Here is a 19,164-nt window from a genome sequence, read left to right as displayed (position 1 = left end):
AGCAAAACCACTGGGGGTTGGAACGTTCCAGGAAACCATTATGTTCATCCAGTGACTCCAGACACCCTTCCATGGACAAATATAAACAAATAAGGTAGATCATAAAAAGAGAATCAATTTTTCCATTCACTTCCCACTCCTTCAAAATTATATTTGTAAAGCTCCTCCTGCTCGTGAGAACAACCTTGGAGTGAGGAGGAGCTGATCACTGAGCTGAGTCAGAGCTGGGGCCAAGCCAAATTAATAATCCCCTTCACCTGTGAGTTAAAGGCCTCCTAATAAATAGGAATGTGACTTTAACACTGTGAGTTAGAGGGTTCACAAGAAAATAACAATCAGAAATGTGATTTTAACATCTTTCACATCGAGGCAATGTAATCAAATCCACATCCTTGTGGTAAGAAACAGATTTGCAAATTTACATCCCTCTGGTCTACTGAAGTGAGATCGTGCTGCCATTGATCCTTATTAACCCAGGTATTGAATTTCTGTCACATCCAAACCACAAAAAGTAACTCCATTTTTCAAATTTTACTTGCTGACAATAAGACTGGATGAATTTTTTTTTTAATCTTTAAATGAGAGTTTGCTCTGAATGCTCTTTTTTACTGCCATTGGGATAGCACAGAGTTAATAAGAATGATTGTGCTGTTGACATAAGTGATATATTGAATTCTAGAAAGCAGCTGCTGCAAATTAAAGGAGAGTTAATGACTAGATAATTAGAATATCAGGTGGTTGATGTTAGTTCATTTAATAATAGGTGGGAATTGTTACTATCTGTTTTCTCTAAACAGCACGAGTATTTCAGAATATGCAGTTCAGATTTGAAATGGAATTCAAAGGAAAAAAAACCTTTCTGTTCATACTGTGAACTGGTAAATAAATATTATTTCAAATATACAGAGGAGATTTTCTGGCCCTCTCTCTAGGTGTGCAACTGCTCCAGTAAGAGAAGAAAAAGGCTTTGAAAAGTTGTATCCTCTTAGCGAGTGTGAAGTAGAGCTTCCCTGGGCTCCAGCTGGAGTGTTGGTAGGTGTGCACAGAACTGTTGGTCCTGCAGTGTTTCCAGGCTGGAATAGCAGAGTCCTGCAGCAGGAGGGGGTGGTACCACGATTTACATGAATTCTTTGTGCTTTTATGCTTCCTCCCTCAGGCTTATGGCTGCTACCTAAACTCACAGAGACTGGTTACAAAGATAAGAGGTAAAGAACCTCCAAACTTGGGCATTTTAGGACCCACAGCATATCACTTGCCAGTTTTTAAAGGTTAAACCAGCGAGAGTCATTGGTGTGAAACTTGTACTCTGTTTCAAGTTAACTCATCTCTGTTTTTGTGTTTCTCAAAAAGGTCAACCACCTACCACAGGATGATAAAAGAGACAAGTAAATCTGACTGGATCACTCAGTCACTGCCTGCTGAAATCCACACTTTGGGGAGATGTGCCAAATTCAGGGAAAATAATGAGCTGAAGGTAGAGAAAAAAACCCACAGCTATACGTGGATAAAGGAAGGGAAAATAGTTGGTGACAGAAGCTGAAAATATGTGACAGGCTTAAAATATCCAATGAAAAAAAAGTATTTTTCAACCAGCACAGACAATGACTTAATTCACATTCATTTTTATCAGTTTTACCCACACAGAGCTCAATCTCCTGGTAAAAGCCAGACTAAGATACTCCTAACAGCCTTCTGGTGCCAGCAGATTAAAATTGGATTAGAGATTACCAAGATACATTACATTTATACCAACATGTGTAAGCAGATATAGTTTCAGTAGGTTCTCAGGTTTATTCACCCACTCCTGGAAGTGTCCAAGGCCAGGTTGGATGGGGCTTGGAGCAACCTGGAATGGTGAAAGGTGTCCCTACCCATGGCAGGGGGTTGGAACGAGATGACCTTCAAGGTTCCTTCCAATCCAAACCATTCTGTGACTTGCAGATGCTGAGAGCTGTCTTTGAGAGGTTACTGCACTTATTACAAGGATGAATGAGAAGAAACTGAGATAGAAGATGATAAAAATTATGATAATTAGAGATATAAAAAATGAATAGCTGGATAACATGACATGGATAGTTAAGGAGAAGCCAGTCAGCTCTCACTGTGTTTTATGATTGTCAGGGCTCTGCATGGGAGCAGATGAGTGATGGCTGATATTATCAAGGAGAGTGGAATATCTCCATGTTTTAACCTTTCATTTGTTTAACCTTTACTGTGTGGGTGAGGTTGTGCAGCTGAATTTCTTATTACTTGGAAGGGGTTGTATTTTTGTCTTTTATAGCAGGGATGATAAAAGCTTAGCAAAGTTCTCACGTAAGTGGCTGTTAAAATGGATCTGTAATTATAAAAGGGCTGGTATTCATCCTCAAGTTTCATTTCCTTGCATTTCTGCAGAGTTTCCTGTTTTCCTACAACACTAAAAGGAAAAGAGATTAAAAGCACAGAATTCAGAAAAAAGCACCTGTTCTAAAGAGGTGGAAAAGGTAAATAAAGAGAAAGCACTGGTATCCAGATTTATTGGTTTCTGGTTTGGATCTGTCTAAAGGCTAAATAACAGTGCTGTGTATTTCAAAGGAAAGGAACATTTTAGCTCCCAAGTGCACAACTATATAGAAATAGGACACACATCAGTTCGGTAATATTATTATATCCAAGGCAGGCATAAACATCTTAGCATGAGATATTCACACGTCTGAAATTCCTGGTAAAATTCCTTTGAGCTTGAGTGTTTTCCAGTGTAAAGGTGCTGGACAACCAAAAAATAATTGCACAGACAAGTACACTTGACAGCTATTAGGCCATTTATTTAGTAATGCCTGGACTAAAATGGAGTAGGGTCACCTGCATTAGTCATATTTTGCTGTGCCCAAATATGTGTCAGCACTAGTGATGGCCAGTAAAGAGCACCAAAACCACTATCTTCAGTATCTGATGTTCATGAGGTCTTCAGCAATCAGAATCCCTCTAATTGCATCTAAGAGATGTCCAAGAATACCCCATGAAATCCACTTCTTGCTACCAAATGAAAAATAACTTCTCTCTGCGATAAGCTCATTTCTGAGAACAAAGCATGGGAACCTCCAGGTTTGTGAAGTTAAGCTCTGACACCGTTATCTCCAGGTGGAAAAAACTGACCTGTCAGGACTAAGAGGGTAGTTTCCACCTCCAACCTGATCATCAGAGGGATTTAAATTTGGCTGGTTTGTTCCTCGTTTGTCTGTGCATGTTAAACCACCCCCAGCAAGGCAACTGGGCAGCCTTTGTGGGACTGCAGAGAGAATCCACCTGAGAAACTCCATCAGTTCATAGCACAAAATATAGTGTATGATCCTGATCTATTGTGGTGGCAACAAAATCTACACATGCCAATAAACAAGCCAAATTTAACTGCTAACAAATTGTCTGCTCTCATTACTCCATATTCAAAATTTATGTCACATTGCTACCTGCACAAAGACATCATTAATCCCTTCTCACCTGTCAGAAAAGAATACCCTTTTTGACAAATTGCTGTTATATTTGCCATGCAAAAATATATGGCATATAGAATGTTGTAAGGCTGGTAAATAGGGTGAAATAAGTAAAATATAATTCCAAATGATTGGATTATTTGTTTACTTCTATGAGTTAATCTAAATGATGCTGACTTGGAGCTGTTCCACAGTTTAAGTCATAGAGAATTACGTTTGCACTCTTCTGTTTTCTTTAAGCCCTTGCTGGCAAACACATTGCTGTTATTTAATGGTAATTGCACAAAAAGCATGAGCTGGAATTATCTAAGATATTTAAAAATATGGCTATTTACTATGCAAGAGTTCATGATTATGTTATTCATTCTCTAAATCTTTTTGCCTTGTATGTGTTTCCAACATTCCTTGTCAAGAAAAACAAAGGATTTAATACAGATGGCACGTGATACTTTTACAGTAAGTTTTCTACTGGCACTTTATTTTTTCCTCAGCTTTGAACGATACTTTGGGGAATGTCTGTTCCAAGAATCATATCAAACAGGCAAAAACTGTAATAGCAATTAAAATGCTTAAAGCAGAATTGTATTTGGAAGTGTATGCTGCAGTCTTTCTACCAAGCATATTACAAGATGTTTGTTTAGCCACAGACTTTTGGCTGGCTAAAATCATGTAGCTGACCCTTTTTTTTTGGTATAATTAAGATCATAGCATTGGAGCTAACAGAGCAAAGTTACATTTTCATCCACTGACTCTTTGTCCAGTGTGTATTTAGTTCATTCTTTCTGGATCTGCATCTTTCCTCAATCCTATCCTGCTGTACAATTTTGTTACTTAAAAGCCAGTAAAAAAAGCACAAATCCTGCTCCCATAGAGGCAGCAGCTGCAGAAGCAGGATGAGCAGATCATGCAGTGGGACCCAAAATCCCTTGCATGTCACAGAAGACAGTGGCATGAGATGTGCGTGAGCACAAAAGGCACTTAAAATCAGGCCAAAAATCAATTAATTTATGAACTAAGCACCTATCAGTGGCTAAGACTCTCCTCTCATTCACATGACACAACTGGCTGCTCCTCAGGAAAAGCTTTGCTCTAGTCCTTGTCCCACGCTAGAGAAGGGCTGCAATGCCACAGCACCAAAGTGGTCCTTATCCCAGGATCTTTTTATTAGGTTTAGTTCACAGAGTAAAAGTGCAGTCTTAAAAAGCCAGAGAAGAAAACACTCCTGGCATTAAACTCTGGACTCACATTACATCCTTAAATATAAACAACCCAAGCAGGAAAGCAAAGGTGGGTTATTCACTGCAGGTTTTTTTTCTGAATGTTTTGGTGTTTGTCAGAAGAGAGACTTTCAGGGAAAAGGGGATGAAATTATGACATGTTTTAACCACATTAAATGTAAGTTGTCCCCTCTCAGCTTTCCTTCCATATGAGAATAAAATGTAAGGAATGTCAAACTTCTTTAGAATTCCAAAAATACACCAATTTTACACTTTAGATACAACATTTTTCAATTTTTCATTCAGAACAACACTTCTCCTTTACAAGTATCTTTTTTTTTTTTTAATCCTTCTTTCTCCTCTTTTTTAAAGAAAACAGATTTACAAAGGATCAAACAACCCAACAAGCCAAACACTTCACTCCAGGTTAACTCAAAACACCTTCCTATGTTCTCCTGCCTCTCCCTTCAACCCGGGGGCCGTTTTTGGTTGAGCTTGAAATTTTTACTTCCGATTTTTCCGCCAAAAACGAGAACCCCCACCGTCCATCCCGCTCCACTAACAGAAAGGCCTCTTGCAGAGAAATATGCACGAAGAGATGGGCTATGAAACTCTCACTACGACTACAGCCAGGCTGGCAGAAGCAGAGCTCGTGGGCACCGGGAGACGCCGGGACGGCGCCTATCGGTGCTGCTGCCACTGCCGCGCCCGCTGCCGGTGCCGGCGCATGGACAGGCTGATGGGCTGCTTCCCGAACTTCCTCATGATCTCCTTGATCCTCGCCAGGTTGGTTTTGGAGATGGTGAAGTCGCACTGGGTGGCCCCCATGTCGTAGCCCACCTCGCAGGTCTTGGTGGCGGCGGTGTAGCCCTCGGCCCTCACGCCCACCACGTACTCGCCCGGGTTGAGGAGGCGCCAGTAATCGCCGTCGGCTCCTGGGAGGGGAAGAAGATGGTTTTTTTAGGACACTGGTCTTTCCTCCTTGAGGAAGGTGTTGTTTATAGACTCATTAAGGTTGGAAAAAACATCTGAGATCACCAAGCCCTACCATCAACCCAGCACTGCGTTCACCACTGAACCACATCCTCAAGTGCCACATCCACGTGTTTTTTCACAGAATCACGGAATCTCCTGGGTTGGAAGGGACCCACAGGGATCACTGAGTCCAACTCCTGGCCCTGCACAGGACCATCCCCAAGAGTCACACCATGTGCCTGAGAGTGTTGTCACAACACTCCTTGAGCTCTGTCAGCTTTGGTGCTGTGCCCACTGCCCTGGGGAGCCTGTTCAGAGCCCAACCACCCTCTGGGGGAAGAAGCTTTCCCTAATATCCAAGCTAAACCTGCCCTGACACAATTTCAGGCCATTCTCTCAGTTGGAAAAGACCTCTGAGATCACCTTCAACCATCAAACCAGCACCACCACCATGTTCAACACTAAATCATGTCCTCGAGTGCCACAATCCCATGTCTTTTGAGCACTTCCAGGGATGGTGATTCCACCACTTTCTTAGGCAGCCTGTTCTAGTGCTTGAAAACCCTTTCCATGAAGAAATCTTTCCTAATATCTAACCTAAACTGCCCCTGGAGCAACCTAGGGCCATTGAATGAGGATACAGAAGTCCATGCACAGGGGTAAGATGACACCACAACCAGGAACCCCCCATCCTCACACCAGGAGGGTGTCAAAGAGGCTGCTCCCCATCACACACACCCCACCCCCTCCTTGTCCTGCCAACCCTAGAGGAAAACACACCTCAGTCACATTTTCCAAGTGATGAAAAAAGGACAGTGGGCTTCAATCTGGCTTAAAATTTTTGGCAGGTGGAAGGTCCTGAGGCAAGGGGTACAAAAAACCTTCCCCAAATTAATTGTAACTGATGGATCCAGAGGAGCCCCAGTGGAGTAACCACACTGCACCCATGACCCTGACCAGGCTGCCTGGACACAGGTTTTGGTGCTATTTTGTATGCAAAGCATGTGAATACATAATATCAACTCACTTGGAGATGTAAGTAAATATCTCCGTCTATAAAACCTTACACTGAGTTTTATTACACTGATTTTCCTGCAAAGTATAATTCATCAGGGTACTTAACCACTTTCTTACCTGTAAATGCACAAACAGAACTCCTGTAATCAACTAAACTACTCCTGCACAAAGATATATTTTAACACCTCATTGAATCAGGACTTACTGGTTTCTTCTTTTTCCCTCACAGATGATCTCAGATGTACTCATTTTATGTACCCATCTGTATATAAAGATGACTTTAGGCTTCTTTTAAATATGATTTTAACCAGCAGGTATTCTTAGTTGTGAACTGAAATAGGTCAAAAACTAATATCAAAAATCAGTTTTGCACTCTATTCCGGGAAAACCCACTGTGAATGAAAGTACATATTCAGACATGCAATTCTGTATATAAATAGAAATGGAACATCTCTTGCACTAGGAGGGGTTGGAGTTTTTTAGCACTGATGAGAACTGACAGCCTTACTAGTGCTGGCCTTGGGTTGATGGCAATGCAGGGTGTAGCAGAAAGTAAAGATGATTTGCATAAAAATATTATATTTAGGGAAAAATCAGACTAGCCAGGCTCTTTTTAAAGAAATAGGATTTTAATTTAGGGTTTGGTAAAATAAAAAAAACACGTTTGCAAACAGCAAGTGTTAACAAAACATCAACATTGACTATACCCTGAAACTGCAGCCTCTGAGTGTGCCAGAATTGCACTTATTCAGGTTAATTCTTACATCCCAACTTGCTTAGATTTTTCTTTTATCCAGTTTGACCACATTTGGGGTGATGATCATGGTCCAAATTTTCTGTTTCTCGGGATTCAGATATTTTTAGGAAGGGCTCTAAGAGAAGCTCTTTATTCAGTTCTCCCTTACCGTTGGGTCCATTGGAGACTTAACAAAAGGACAAGACATAAATCTGCCCAAGTTCCTTGTATTTATCCCCAAGGGCTCGTTTTTAGCTGCAAATGCTCTGGCATTCCTACAGGGCAGGGAAAAGGCTACGGATCACCCTGTGAGTGGCTGTGAACACATCCCTGCTCAAAGCCCTACTCTAGCCCCGGGAGTGCAAAACTGACCCACATTCCTCTGACACATTTAACAGTCAGTTCATCACAACCCCACACAAGGCCAGAAATAAACCTACACACACACACATCACCGGGAATTTATTACAAAGCTGGATATTAAGCCATTAGCAGGATGCACTTTGCCTCCTTTCCTTTTACAAGCCAGCAGACACAAGTATTTCTGTCAACTGTCAGTGCCCAGAATTTAATACCAGGCTAAAAGGCTGGGGGTTTTCTGAAAATCACATTAAATCCAGTAGGTAAAAAATTTCAGAACAGATGGCAAAAGAAACACAATTAAAAATCCAGATAAATTTAGTAAATAATAGGTTTGCTGAAATAACAGGTTCCAGTGGGAGCAGGCTGGAGGCAGACTACATCCATTTCCACCTCCTGGATGTGGAAAAGGATTGCCATGTCTGCTTAGATAAAATAATAATGCATTAAGGCAAACATAATACTACTACAAGTTAAATGTGTCAGATTACTCCATAAATATTTCAATTAAGAGAAATACTTGGAGCCTTATAGGACAGACCTTACTTACAATTAGGTAATTGTAAAAGTGCAAAAGTGATTTTTACACTAAAATTTCACCCTTTTCAAATAGACTATAAAAATCTATCTAATACTCTCTTACCTATGGAAGACTGTCCAGGAAAGATGGCCATACTGCTGCACACCAAATGCATGTAACAACTAAAACTCAAATTTTCTCTAGTACCCAGGCAGTCAGGAATGAGACTGGATAGTTATAATATCAGAATTATCCTTAGCTTGGACTAATTTTATTAAATATTACTAAATGCTACTTCAAAACCCTTGGGTTTTGTTACAAAATATGCACTGAAATCATAGGAATCTTATCAAAATATTGATTAAAAATTTCTCTAAATGTTGTGTGAAATGAAATTAGTTATGCTTTGGTACAAATCACCCAGAAACATATATTGGTCTTTGAACTCTGGCTGTGATTCAGAAATGTTTCACCAGGAACAAACTGAATGTTTCTTCATCAATATAGACTTTGACATTCTCAAAATGTGCAATTACAGGAAGCAACCCCAAAAGCACCTTTGCACCATGGGGAAAACAGGTGCATTTGCTCATCCAGTTGATGAACTCTTTCCAAAGGTTATCTTATGGACCATAGTCCATCTCTAACTGTGACAACATGTAATCACTCAGATTTAATCGATAGTTACATCTGCATCAGGAGAAAATGGAATAATTTCCCACAAAGCTCTTAGTCTCGGGATCAATGTCTTCAATTAGCCTATTAATAGTGTTAGCTGAGTGTCAGCATCCCTCTCTTTCCATAAGATAAATTGTATGTCGAAGAGAAATTAAAAAAAATGTGCTTTTCATGCACTTTTTTTTTTCTTTGTCCACAGGAAGAAGCAAAGAAATTTTCTCAAACATGTAAATGTTATTAGAGGGATTTTACAGATAAATTTTGTCTGGCTCTACGGAGTAGTGAATCACATTAATGTATCCATGAAACAGCAGACACCTGAGAGCTGAGCTCACTTGAAACAAAACTTATCTGAATAGAGATAGTGGCCATAATTCTTCTCCTGCTTGGCCTATTTTTATATCAAGGCAACTCAGAGGTTTAAATAGAAACATTTTTCATTTTAAAAGGTATAAATGAAAGAAGACTGCTGACAGCTTGCCTTCTTTATCTGGAGTTATATGTGTCATTTTAGCTTTTTGGCTCTAACATAAATCCTCTGATTTCAGAGACTAATGAGACGTGTATTGTTATCTGTATAATATAAAACAGGAGACAACTTTTATGTTCCCATTTAAAAAGTGGTTCCCAGAGTGTGAGCTTAAATGTCTCATTAAAAAGAAAAATTAAAAAGAAATAAATAAACACTTTTATTTTAAACAACAAGTTCAGATGGCCTTGAGCCATAGAAGCTCAGCAATAAGATGAGACACAAATAGCTGCATCATTCCCTGAGTGTTACAAGGTGCATTTTGGGATCTTGCCCATTTATTGGACTTGTCAATGAGTCTCCTTCCTGTAGCACTTTTACTGTCTTTAATCTGTTGACTTCTGTTTCACATGGCAATCCAGTGTACAGAGGGCTGGAGGTTAATCACACACTGCATTAACTCAGCCTCAACCAGAGCAATACATCAATTCTGTTAACAGAGTAGTACAACTCACACTTCATGGCAGACTTTCAAGACTGCCAAGGCTTCCAAGACAAGAAAAAACAGCTGATTACTTTAATTCCCACTATCATTTCCCAGTGGTCCCGTTTTGAAATGTTTAAGGCAGAATCATTATTGTCTAATTAAATATCTGTCATTCAAGGTTTTCTCTTACAATGGAGACATAGTACCACTGAAATTAATCATAAACTAAGTTAGCTATTCCAAGATTCATTATTGGCTCAGATCATCTACTGTAGCAAACATTAAGGATTTGGAAGTCAAAAGCTCCGTGATACTCCATAGCCTGAAATCAGTTTATGTGTCCGTGTGCCAGACTGTGCCTCAGTGGCAAAGCTCATGAAAGTGGCATCAAATAAAGGACCCAGAAGACCAGCAAAGACATAAAACCACATAAAGTTAGTGTTCCAAAAAATATGTGGATGTGGTATTAGGGACACGGTTTAGTGGTAACATGGCAGTGCTGGGTTAATGATTGGACCCAAAGACCTCAGAGGTCTTTTCCAACCTAAATGATTCTGTGTTTCTCTGATTCACAGTCCTATAACTGTTAACAGCCAGAGGAGCATTCTTTACCCAACATGGCATTACCTGCACCCTTGTTTTTCAGTGCTACATTTATTCTGGGTTAGATTTGCACTACATTTACATGAGAAAAGTGACAGTAAGAGTTCTTTAGACACAGTCTTAATCAGGCTGTTGATTTGGGGCACATAAAAGCCTATTTATGTGCTCAATACTTTGTTGGAGGTGGAAAGAAAAAGGGGAGTGGAGGGGAAAACTATAGTTCTGTTCTTGTCTACACAGCTGCAACATAGAAAGAAATGACTCCCTCCTCATGTGCCAATCCTTCTGCACCACTCTCCTTGGACTATATCCTACCTGCTGGCCTTTCTCCTAAAAGAGTTCAAACCTTCCATAAAATTCTATATTTTGCTTTTAAACCACAAATCTGCCCTTTTGCACTCACGGTTTTGCTTTTTTCTTTTACCTGTGCGAATGTCATGGTTGACACCTTCTACTGAGATAACAGCATTTGGGATTCCCTTTCCATGCACATCTTTCACTATGCCTTTGATGCCACGATGGACCTATGGAGAGAATAAAAAAGCAAGTAAATATTGCACAGCAATGAACAGTTGTATTACTAAGAAGTTACAATGAATTATTAATTTCATGTGTGAATTATGTGTATTTTATGGCTCACAAAATTGTGAAATATCACTATTAAATCCATATCAGCCCTCCAGGCATTAACTTGTGAATCAGATTATGAATTCTGTTAGGATTCCTTAGGCATCAAATTCAAGATATAGATAAAAAGAACAGATAAAGCAACAGATCCAAGGGTTTTTTTAGCAGCCCTTTCTAGCAAGTTAGAATCAAATTTTGAGAAGCTTCATTACTTAATTCTCCTAAGTCAAACCAGCCTGGTTGAAGCGATATGTCAGTATTATTTGTAGGGAAGATTTCTACCATATATACCAATAACCATGTAATAAGTCATGCAAGAAAAAAAGATCAGAAACCTTAAACTCTCAAACTGAAAGGAGTCACCAAGTTATTTAGGATTTGCACTTCTGTGGAATACCTGTTCCATGAAAACAATCAGGGATTCGCGGTTGTTTTCCCATTCTTCAGGCAACTCACTCTCGTGGGGATATTTGTCACAGCCAACGTAGATGGAGAGCTCAAAGCAGTTTGTGTGCAGGTAACTGAAGTCATTTATGCCTGTCAACAGGGGGCAAAAAGGAAACAATTTCATATCCTTTTTAATCTGTTAATCAGATCTGATCTTTTTATGCAACTTGTTCATGTAACTTCAAACACAAACTGGGTATTTATCTGGCTGGCTCAGTGTGCAGGCCTGGCAGGGCAAAAGATTTTTAGAAATGCCTCAGTGTGGCCAAAACAGTAAAACAGATTGGCTGGAGGTGCAGTCACCAAAGGTGCTTCTGAATGAAAAGAGTTAAAACAAAACCCCTGTTCCTGTCCAATTACCATAGAGCAGTAGTCAAGTATTTAATGAGCCCTCTGTGCCTTCTGGAAGCAGAGCAGGAGGATTATATAATACAGATGTTCAGCTTTTCACTTCTGTTGATGGGGAAAACCTAAATATCAGCCAGTGGCATATGCTACTCTGCATAAATGTGCTTCCTCTCTATTTGAGAAACAGCCACAATTATTTTCCCCTCACATACTGTATCCCATCCTGACTAATCTGCTGTGAAATGTTTAGCAATACACGGTAATTGCTCAGTTTTAATACTTGTATTTAAGAAAATGGCTTAACTTTGCCAAGAGCAACTCTTTCATAGTGTCTGAACATGCAAATCCAGCCTTGAAAACACTGGAAATAAAACTAAATCAATCTATTCTTTGTCCTCGTGCAGTTCAGCCAGTGCAGAAACTTTATATGTAAAATTGCTGAAGAACCTGCATTCATTGCAGTCCAGAAAATGTGCAGGAAATAACATGGCTGGGTTTTAAAGGCATAAGGAGGTGTTGGATATCTGTGCTGCACAAACTTCTCTAGGGATTCTCTGGTACTGGAAAGAAATTAGAAGAATTCCTTGTAAATTCTCCCATGGGAGGAGCAGTGAAAAGTTTCTGTGCATGGTCACTGCAAGGCCAGGAAGAAGATGGATGAGGAGAAAAGGAATGGATAGCTTCAAGGTGTGGTACAACAAGATGCCACCCACACCGAAGGGCAGGTGGGAGAGGTTCTGCAAGCAATTTATTAGAGTGTCACCTTCAGGGCAGGCATGAAACAAGCAGGGGTTAGGACAAGAAAGTGTTAGTGTTGATTTAAAAGGTAAAGAAATAAAAAGAAAAGTGGAGTGAGCTATACAGCTATATCTACATAGTCATGGAATTACAGAGTGAAAAAATATAGGAGAAATCTGGAATCATATTTGGGCAACCCTTTGCAATGCAAGGTGGTTGGTTAACTGACAGCTGCAAAATACATATCTATATATGCATATATATATATCTGCACTACAAATCACTTCCTTGCACTTGTCTAAGTAGACACAAGAAGTCTAAAACTACTCTGTAGGTTGAAGATTGAGCTCAAATGGGAACCACATCTTTTGAGGTTTACTGTGGAATCCAGTGTAAAAACTGCAAGTGAAAACAATATTCTAGAGTTTGTCTCAAAGAGTATCCTGGAAGTCTTACTATAATGGGACAGAGCAGGGTATAAATTATAATGAAAACATTATCAAGAAATAAATCAGATGAAGCAAATCCAATATGTAATTGGTCCTAAGAAATCAGGATAATATTCAGCATCTATATTGTCCATCATTACTTAATGTAGCTTAGTATGACAGCTGTTAGTGACATGGCCAATGTCATCTTTCTGGATCAATTCATAATGATGTTTCTTATAGCACTTAGGAAAATTAGGCTCATAAATTAGATAATTAAGTGGTCAAGTGAGTTTTCAGAGTATGCTTTAGAATTTGCAGAAATGCACAGCAGTGTATTGTCAAGCATTGGCCTTGTGATCTAAAAATTCAACAATCCCCCCCCGATTTCACCCAACGCTTTTTAACTTCCTGAAAAAATATTTGAGAAGTTAATTCTTGACTGTAGCCTTTAAAGGCTGGCCAGGACTAACTTCACATGGGCCAATGTAAAAGCCACAGAAGCTGTGTCCAAAATGTAGAAATGTTTATGCAGTGGAAGTACCTGCAAGTTCCAAACACGAGCCAGTTCCAGTAAAACGTGGGCTGCACAGACACTTTCCTGCATCTGTTTGCCATCACTGCTGCCGTTGCTCCTGTTGTCATCAAGTGATGGCAGAAGCCAGGCTCATTTCTTAATTTCAGAGAATATGTTGTTTGACTGATTTACTTATAAAAACACAAAGGTTTTGAGCAGAACCCTGGTGAATCAGCAGAGTGGCTGATTCTGAGTCTGCTCCAAGTGTACACCCATAGAGATAACTGTGCCTAATGCTGTTAAAAATGTGATTCTAATTGGGCTTTCCTGGAAATCCATGTTTTGCCTGCACCACGGGACACAGCTTCCCTCTCGTGCTCCTTAACAGGGTGACAGGCTTGGGTGTGTGGTGATTGATGCAGCCTGGATTTTATCCTGGCAGCAGAAATGTCTATGGAGCCCATGCAAAGTTTAAGTGCAAAGATTTCCAGGTCTTTTAAAAATAGGATGGTAGCAAGCAAACAGCAGCTTTTTTTGGCATATTATTACAGCTCAAAGTGAATGTGATGGGGGGCTGATCTGTGACCAAGTTCAGTGAGCAGGAGGCTGAAATCAGGATTGCCTTATCTGCAGGCCACTGGAATCTATCCCTGGAGTTACTGCTTCAGCTCTGACACTTGTTCTAATGTTCAGTAGCAGTTTTCTGCTGTCACCTTGTGAGATGGCAAAGGCTGACAGGGTCCCCCCTGCCAGTGGGTTTGGCCTGGGTTGGTTTCCTCCTGACAAAGCATCTTGAACGCCCAGAATTCTTAAAACTAATGTACTGGATGTGCACTTTGGGAAAACTCAGTTATAAATTAAATAGTCACCAGGTGTTACTGACAGTGCCTCCTTCAGTGCTCTGCTAAGTGATGAAATGCAGTGAGCAGACCGTCAGATGGGGATTTATTCCTCTTAGAACACATATTTGACCACCACTGCCTCTGAAATGTACACCAGGCAGTGGTGGCATTATCATATCCAAGCTGGAGCTTCTACCAACACTTACTTCCAGCCACGGTGTGCCAGGAGGCTCCATTAACAGTGCCATCCTCCTTCTGGAAATCCTCCGTGTGACACGCTCTCCTCCTCGCGTCCGTCATCAGGCGGTGGGTGGAGGCGTAGGAATAGGCCAGCCAGCGGAACACGTGGTCGTCTGGGGTGGGGGTGTAATCCTGGGTTTTCCACATGGACCTCACCATGTCGTAGGGATAGGCCACCACCAGCTCCCCTCCCTGCAAATTGCCCCCCAGCACGAAAGGAATTTTTTCCATCCACGCTATTATTGCCCGTGTCTCCACCGCCACCTGGGAGGAAAAGGAAGAGCAGCTTTGGTTCAGCCTGTGGGAATCTGAGAGTCTGTGAGTTCCTGAGCTTGAGAAGCCAGCAAGGAGAGATGTGGCCAAGGAGAAGGGCTTCTTTAAATTGTCAGCCATGCTTGGGAGGTCACAGACAACCCAGAAAAACTAACAGAACCTCCTGCTATTAATTTCTGAGGAACATCTATGTGCAGTGAGAACAAGAGCAGGAAGTGACAGAAATGTCACATGGTGACACTGCTACCCCTGCCATTGGCTGAAATGAGTTTCCAAACCCAGGGATTTTAAATATTATGTCAATAAACTAAAACACAAAAAGTTCCACCTTGACATGAGGAAGAACTTCTTTTGATGGAGGTTGGCAGAGCACTGGAATAGCTTGCCCAGAGAGGATGTGGAGTCTCCCTCTCTGTAAACATTCCAAACCCACCTGGATGTGTTCCTGTGTCACCTGCTCTGGGTGACCCTGCCTTGGCAGGGGGGTTGGAGTAGAGGATCTCCAGAGGTCCTTTCCAACCCTTATTATTCTGTGATTCTGAAGCACTAAAGAGCTGCCACAATTAATTGCCTTCCCCTCATCCACTACTAATGGTTGTCACTATATTTAAAAGGTCAGGCAAAAATAAGTTAAATTTTTGGCACTAAAATCCAATAAAGGACTTTAGCATAAGCCACTGCATTGGTTTTGCATATGCCTGAGCTGTTGCTGTGTTATTTAAGGTAAGAATATGTTTCAAATAAGAACAAATAAGAAAACCCCAGGAGAAATCTGTAAGGACACTGAGTTTGCAAAGACCTCATCTACACCACATCACTAAGGAGAAGCCTGATTCACATGGCTGAGCTCCATGGTGGGGCTTTTCCCTGTCTACCTGTTGCTGCCTGAAAATTGGGTATTGAGTCCTCCAGGTTCTCTCAACAGCCAAGGGAAAAGGGAATCCTCCAGGAAGCAGATCCTTCCTCAAGACCTGCCTCTAAAACCTGGGGGTGAATAGTCCTTTTGTGGTGCATTTTTATTTCCACTGACTAACAGGGAAATCTAGACAGGAAGATTAGATCAGCTGGGGAACTTCAGCCTCAAATTACTCATTCCTTGAGAAATGCAAATCTCTCCCTCTCAGCACATCCCAGCCTTGGTGTTCCCCTCTCTCTGGCCTTACTCACAGTGGCGTTTTCAGACAGGTACCAGTCAGGGATGGGGATGTGATGGTTTGGAACTTTTCTTTTACTCTTCTTCTGATCTTCTGACTCCCAGAGCAAAGAGTTTAAGTCAGGGAAATTATTGTTGATGTCAATGCCGTCCTGAGTCCATCGTCCTAAAGACCAGCCCCCTAATTCTGAACCCTTAGATTGAAAAATAAAAGAAAAAAAAAAGGGAAGAAAAAAAATATAAATGTTCATTCAGAATACAACAACCTGTGAGCCCTCAGCAAAGTGTTTGGTAATGTGCCAGAGGTAATTCTGTACAGAGAAATGAAGGACTAACCATTTAATTAACTGAAATAAATGATTGGCTTTTTTTCTTTTTTTAATTTTGTATGAAACCTTGAATGAGATGAAGCAAAACCCATGAAAAATTCCTCAAGGTTAGCCAAAATATATCCCACAAAGGAGATAACACACTTTCCCTTCCATGACTATGACTGTGACTTTTCTGTTCCAGTCTTCTGCTGACTTCCCTGGAAGATTTTCCAGTGCATTTGACCAACCCTTACAATTTTTCCTCCTGGTGTCTGTCTTCTTCCAGACAGAATTATTATGATGCCCTACACAACGTGCTCCCCTTAAAGGTGCACTATTAAATTTCAGCTGTGGAAGAATGCAAATATTCACATGCTTACTTTGGTTTCTCACGAGAAACAGACTGCCTGGATTTTCCACTTTCCATAACGGTGTTCCCATTGGTATATACACCTTAGTATGGTTTGTTCTGGCAGTGTTTGTAACCCTTCTTTCCATACATATTTTCCTGTTAGCCAATGTCATATAAAATACTGTGTCTTTCATTTTTTTTTCCTCAGCAAGATGTTCCAGTGGTTTATTTTATCTTGACGTGTTTGTTGTTTAATTTTTAAATTGTAAAACGTGAACTTAGAAAAAAATTAGTGACAAGAAGGGCATGTTTTATTCATCTACTGCAAATAAAAGAATTCCTGGAGGTGTTGATAATCACATTACCGCTTTATATGCCTTGTCATATCCATCTGGGTTGACTGAGGGCAGGAGGTGGATCCTTGTGTCCTCAATGAGATGGACAATCCGTGGGTTCCCAGCCAGGTATTCCTGGCACATAAACTGCATTAGCAAGAGGATTAGCTCACGTCCAAGCACTTCATTCCCATGAGCTCCTGCAATGTAGTGAAACTCTGGTTCCCCTGTTGAAAACACATGGAGCAGAACTGTGGTCAGAGCAGCAAATCAAATATCTATTAAATGTCATTGATGTCAATCAGCCAAGGAAAGCTGGAGAAACGCCTTAACTGCACAAATGATGCACAAACTTTACAGAAACAAATTACTTTCTGTTGCTATTTCAGAAGAACAGGTTTATGTGCCAGTGATATCTAAAGCCACTGTGTAAAACTTCCGAAATCCATTCTTGGTTAAACATATTTCTAATTACACTCACAATTTTGGCATGTTAGAGGTAGATTTTAACAGTTCTGATAGCCTAAAAATAACCTGAAAAATACATTGCTAGTAGTTCTCTCAGACAGATGTTAAGGCTCTTAAAAGATAAGTCAGTAACTGTACATAATTGATTTCTGACTTCACAGACTCTTTTCCTTCTCTAAAACAGGTTCACATATGTATTTCAAGGTTATAATGAGTGCAACAATCCTTGTACTCGACAACAAATTACTTCAGGGATGATTAGGAATAATGTGCATTCACCCCATGCAAAAAAGGTAAATTTCTTCCATAGCTCCATAAATCCCCACAACTAAAATCCGTTCCCCAGTACTAAAATTCACTTTCATTTTATTACTGTAAAGAATTATCATTAAGGAATTTGATCCCATGTTCAAAATGTCTTCTATTTGTGCTCACCCTCCTCTTCCCAATTTAGAAATACAGTGCTGAAGTTCCTCCCACATACATTTGAAATCTTTGCTGCCATGAATATAATTCCATCAGTGATAATTACAGCAGACACAGGAAAAGAGGAGGGGGAAAAAAAAACCAATCCCAGCACCCTTCAACAGATTTAGATTAAATCCTAACCAACTTCGTGCTCTCCTGGGTTGTCAGAAATCTCGACAGCATAAAGCTTCAGTCCTTGGTTGCTTTTTCCAATATTGTAAATTCTTGTGATATTTGGACACATTTTATTCACAGTTTTCATCAACTGCCAATAAAAAAAACCAAAAAGACATGTAGTTAGACAATGCAGCATCAAAATAGACCCACTATGAATTACTTCTTTCCAAATTGGATGTGGCAAAACTCTTCATTTTCTTCTCTGATTATTTCTTAGTTGTAAAAGCTTTGTTTAGTTCATGAATTTATAGCTCTGCTATCATATTTTTAAAACATTATGCAATGGAGAGGAATTAAAATAATGGAGATTAATTAAAATAATCACATTACGATGTACTACAGGTAAGGGACTTGAGATGACCCAGGGTGTTGGTGACAGCACCTTACAGGTCACCACAGACACACTTTATCCATAAGGAAGATTTTCCATTCCTTTACCCTGTGCAGCAGCAATTTAACCAGAAACAAGTGAAGAGAGAAGGATATAATCCATTTAAACAGGATTTTCCCAGTGAGTTCTGATTATATCTGTCTCTGCTGAGGGAAAAACCAAACCCACCCTTCTTGCATTACAATGTGAAATCTCACATGGAAAAATTGTTAATTAAAGTAGTGATGACGTGGCCAAAATTGCAAAATAGATATAATATGGATGAGTCCCCAAACAGAAGATGTACTCCTTCAGTAAATAATAGATTCCTCAGAATGTGCTTATCACATTTCAGCAAAAAATAGGAAAAAAAAAAAGAAATAATAACAGCAATGTTGTCAGTGAAAACATTCTGTCCATCAAAATCTATTCAATTCACTCTTTCTGCAGATATTGCATGACATAGTCAAAATATAATCTAATAATTATAATAATATAATAATAAAATGCTTAGAGTTAAGCATATATTTCTGTTTAA

At 40.0% G+C, this 19,164-nt stretch overlaps 1 protein-coding gene across 1 annotated transcript in view; it reads right to left on the bottom strand.

The window, feature by feature from the left end:
• Positions 1 to 2,783: 2,783 nt before the first annotated feature.
• CPXM2 (carboxypeptidase X, M14 family member 2) overlaps positions 2,784 to 19,164 on the bottom strand; it is a 75,723-nt gene continuing 59,342 nt past the window's right edge. The window contains exons 7-13 of the mRNA XM_064663584.1: positions 18,221 to 18,344; positions 17,174 to 17,370; positions 16,160 to 16,339; positions 14,686 to 14,983; positions 11,557 to 11,696; positions 10,957 to 11,056; positions 2,784 to 5,622 (exon numbers count right to left, since the gene is read on the bottom strand). Of these exons, the coding sequence (XP_064519654.1) occupies positions 5,369 to 5,622; positions 10,957 to 11,056; positions 11,557 to 11,696; positions 14,686 to 14,983; positions 16,160 to 16,339; positions 17,174 to 17,370; positions 18,221 to 18,344 (1,293 nt within the window). The 3' untranslated portion in view covers positions 2,784 to 5,368. The remainder of the gene's footprint in view (positions 5,623 to 10,956; positions 11,057 to 11,556; positions 11,697 to 14,685; positions 14,984 to 16,159; positions 16,340 to 17,173; positions 17,371 to 18,220; positions 18,345 to 19,164) is intronic.

This window comes from Pseudopipra pipra, chromosome 8, assembly GCF_036250125.1.
Source record: "Pseudopipra pipra isolate bDixPip1 chromosome 8, bDixPip1.hap1, whole genome shotgun sequence".
Classification (NCBI taxonomy): Eukaryota; Metazoa; Chordata; class Aves; order Passeriformes; family Pipridae; genus Pseudopipra; species Pseudopipra pipra.
Note: the sequence above shows the minus strand (reverse complement) of the source record. Positions and strands in the feature narration are given on the sequence as shown.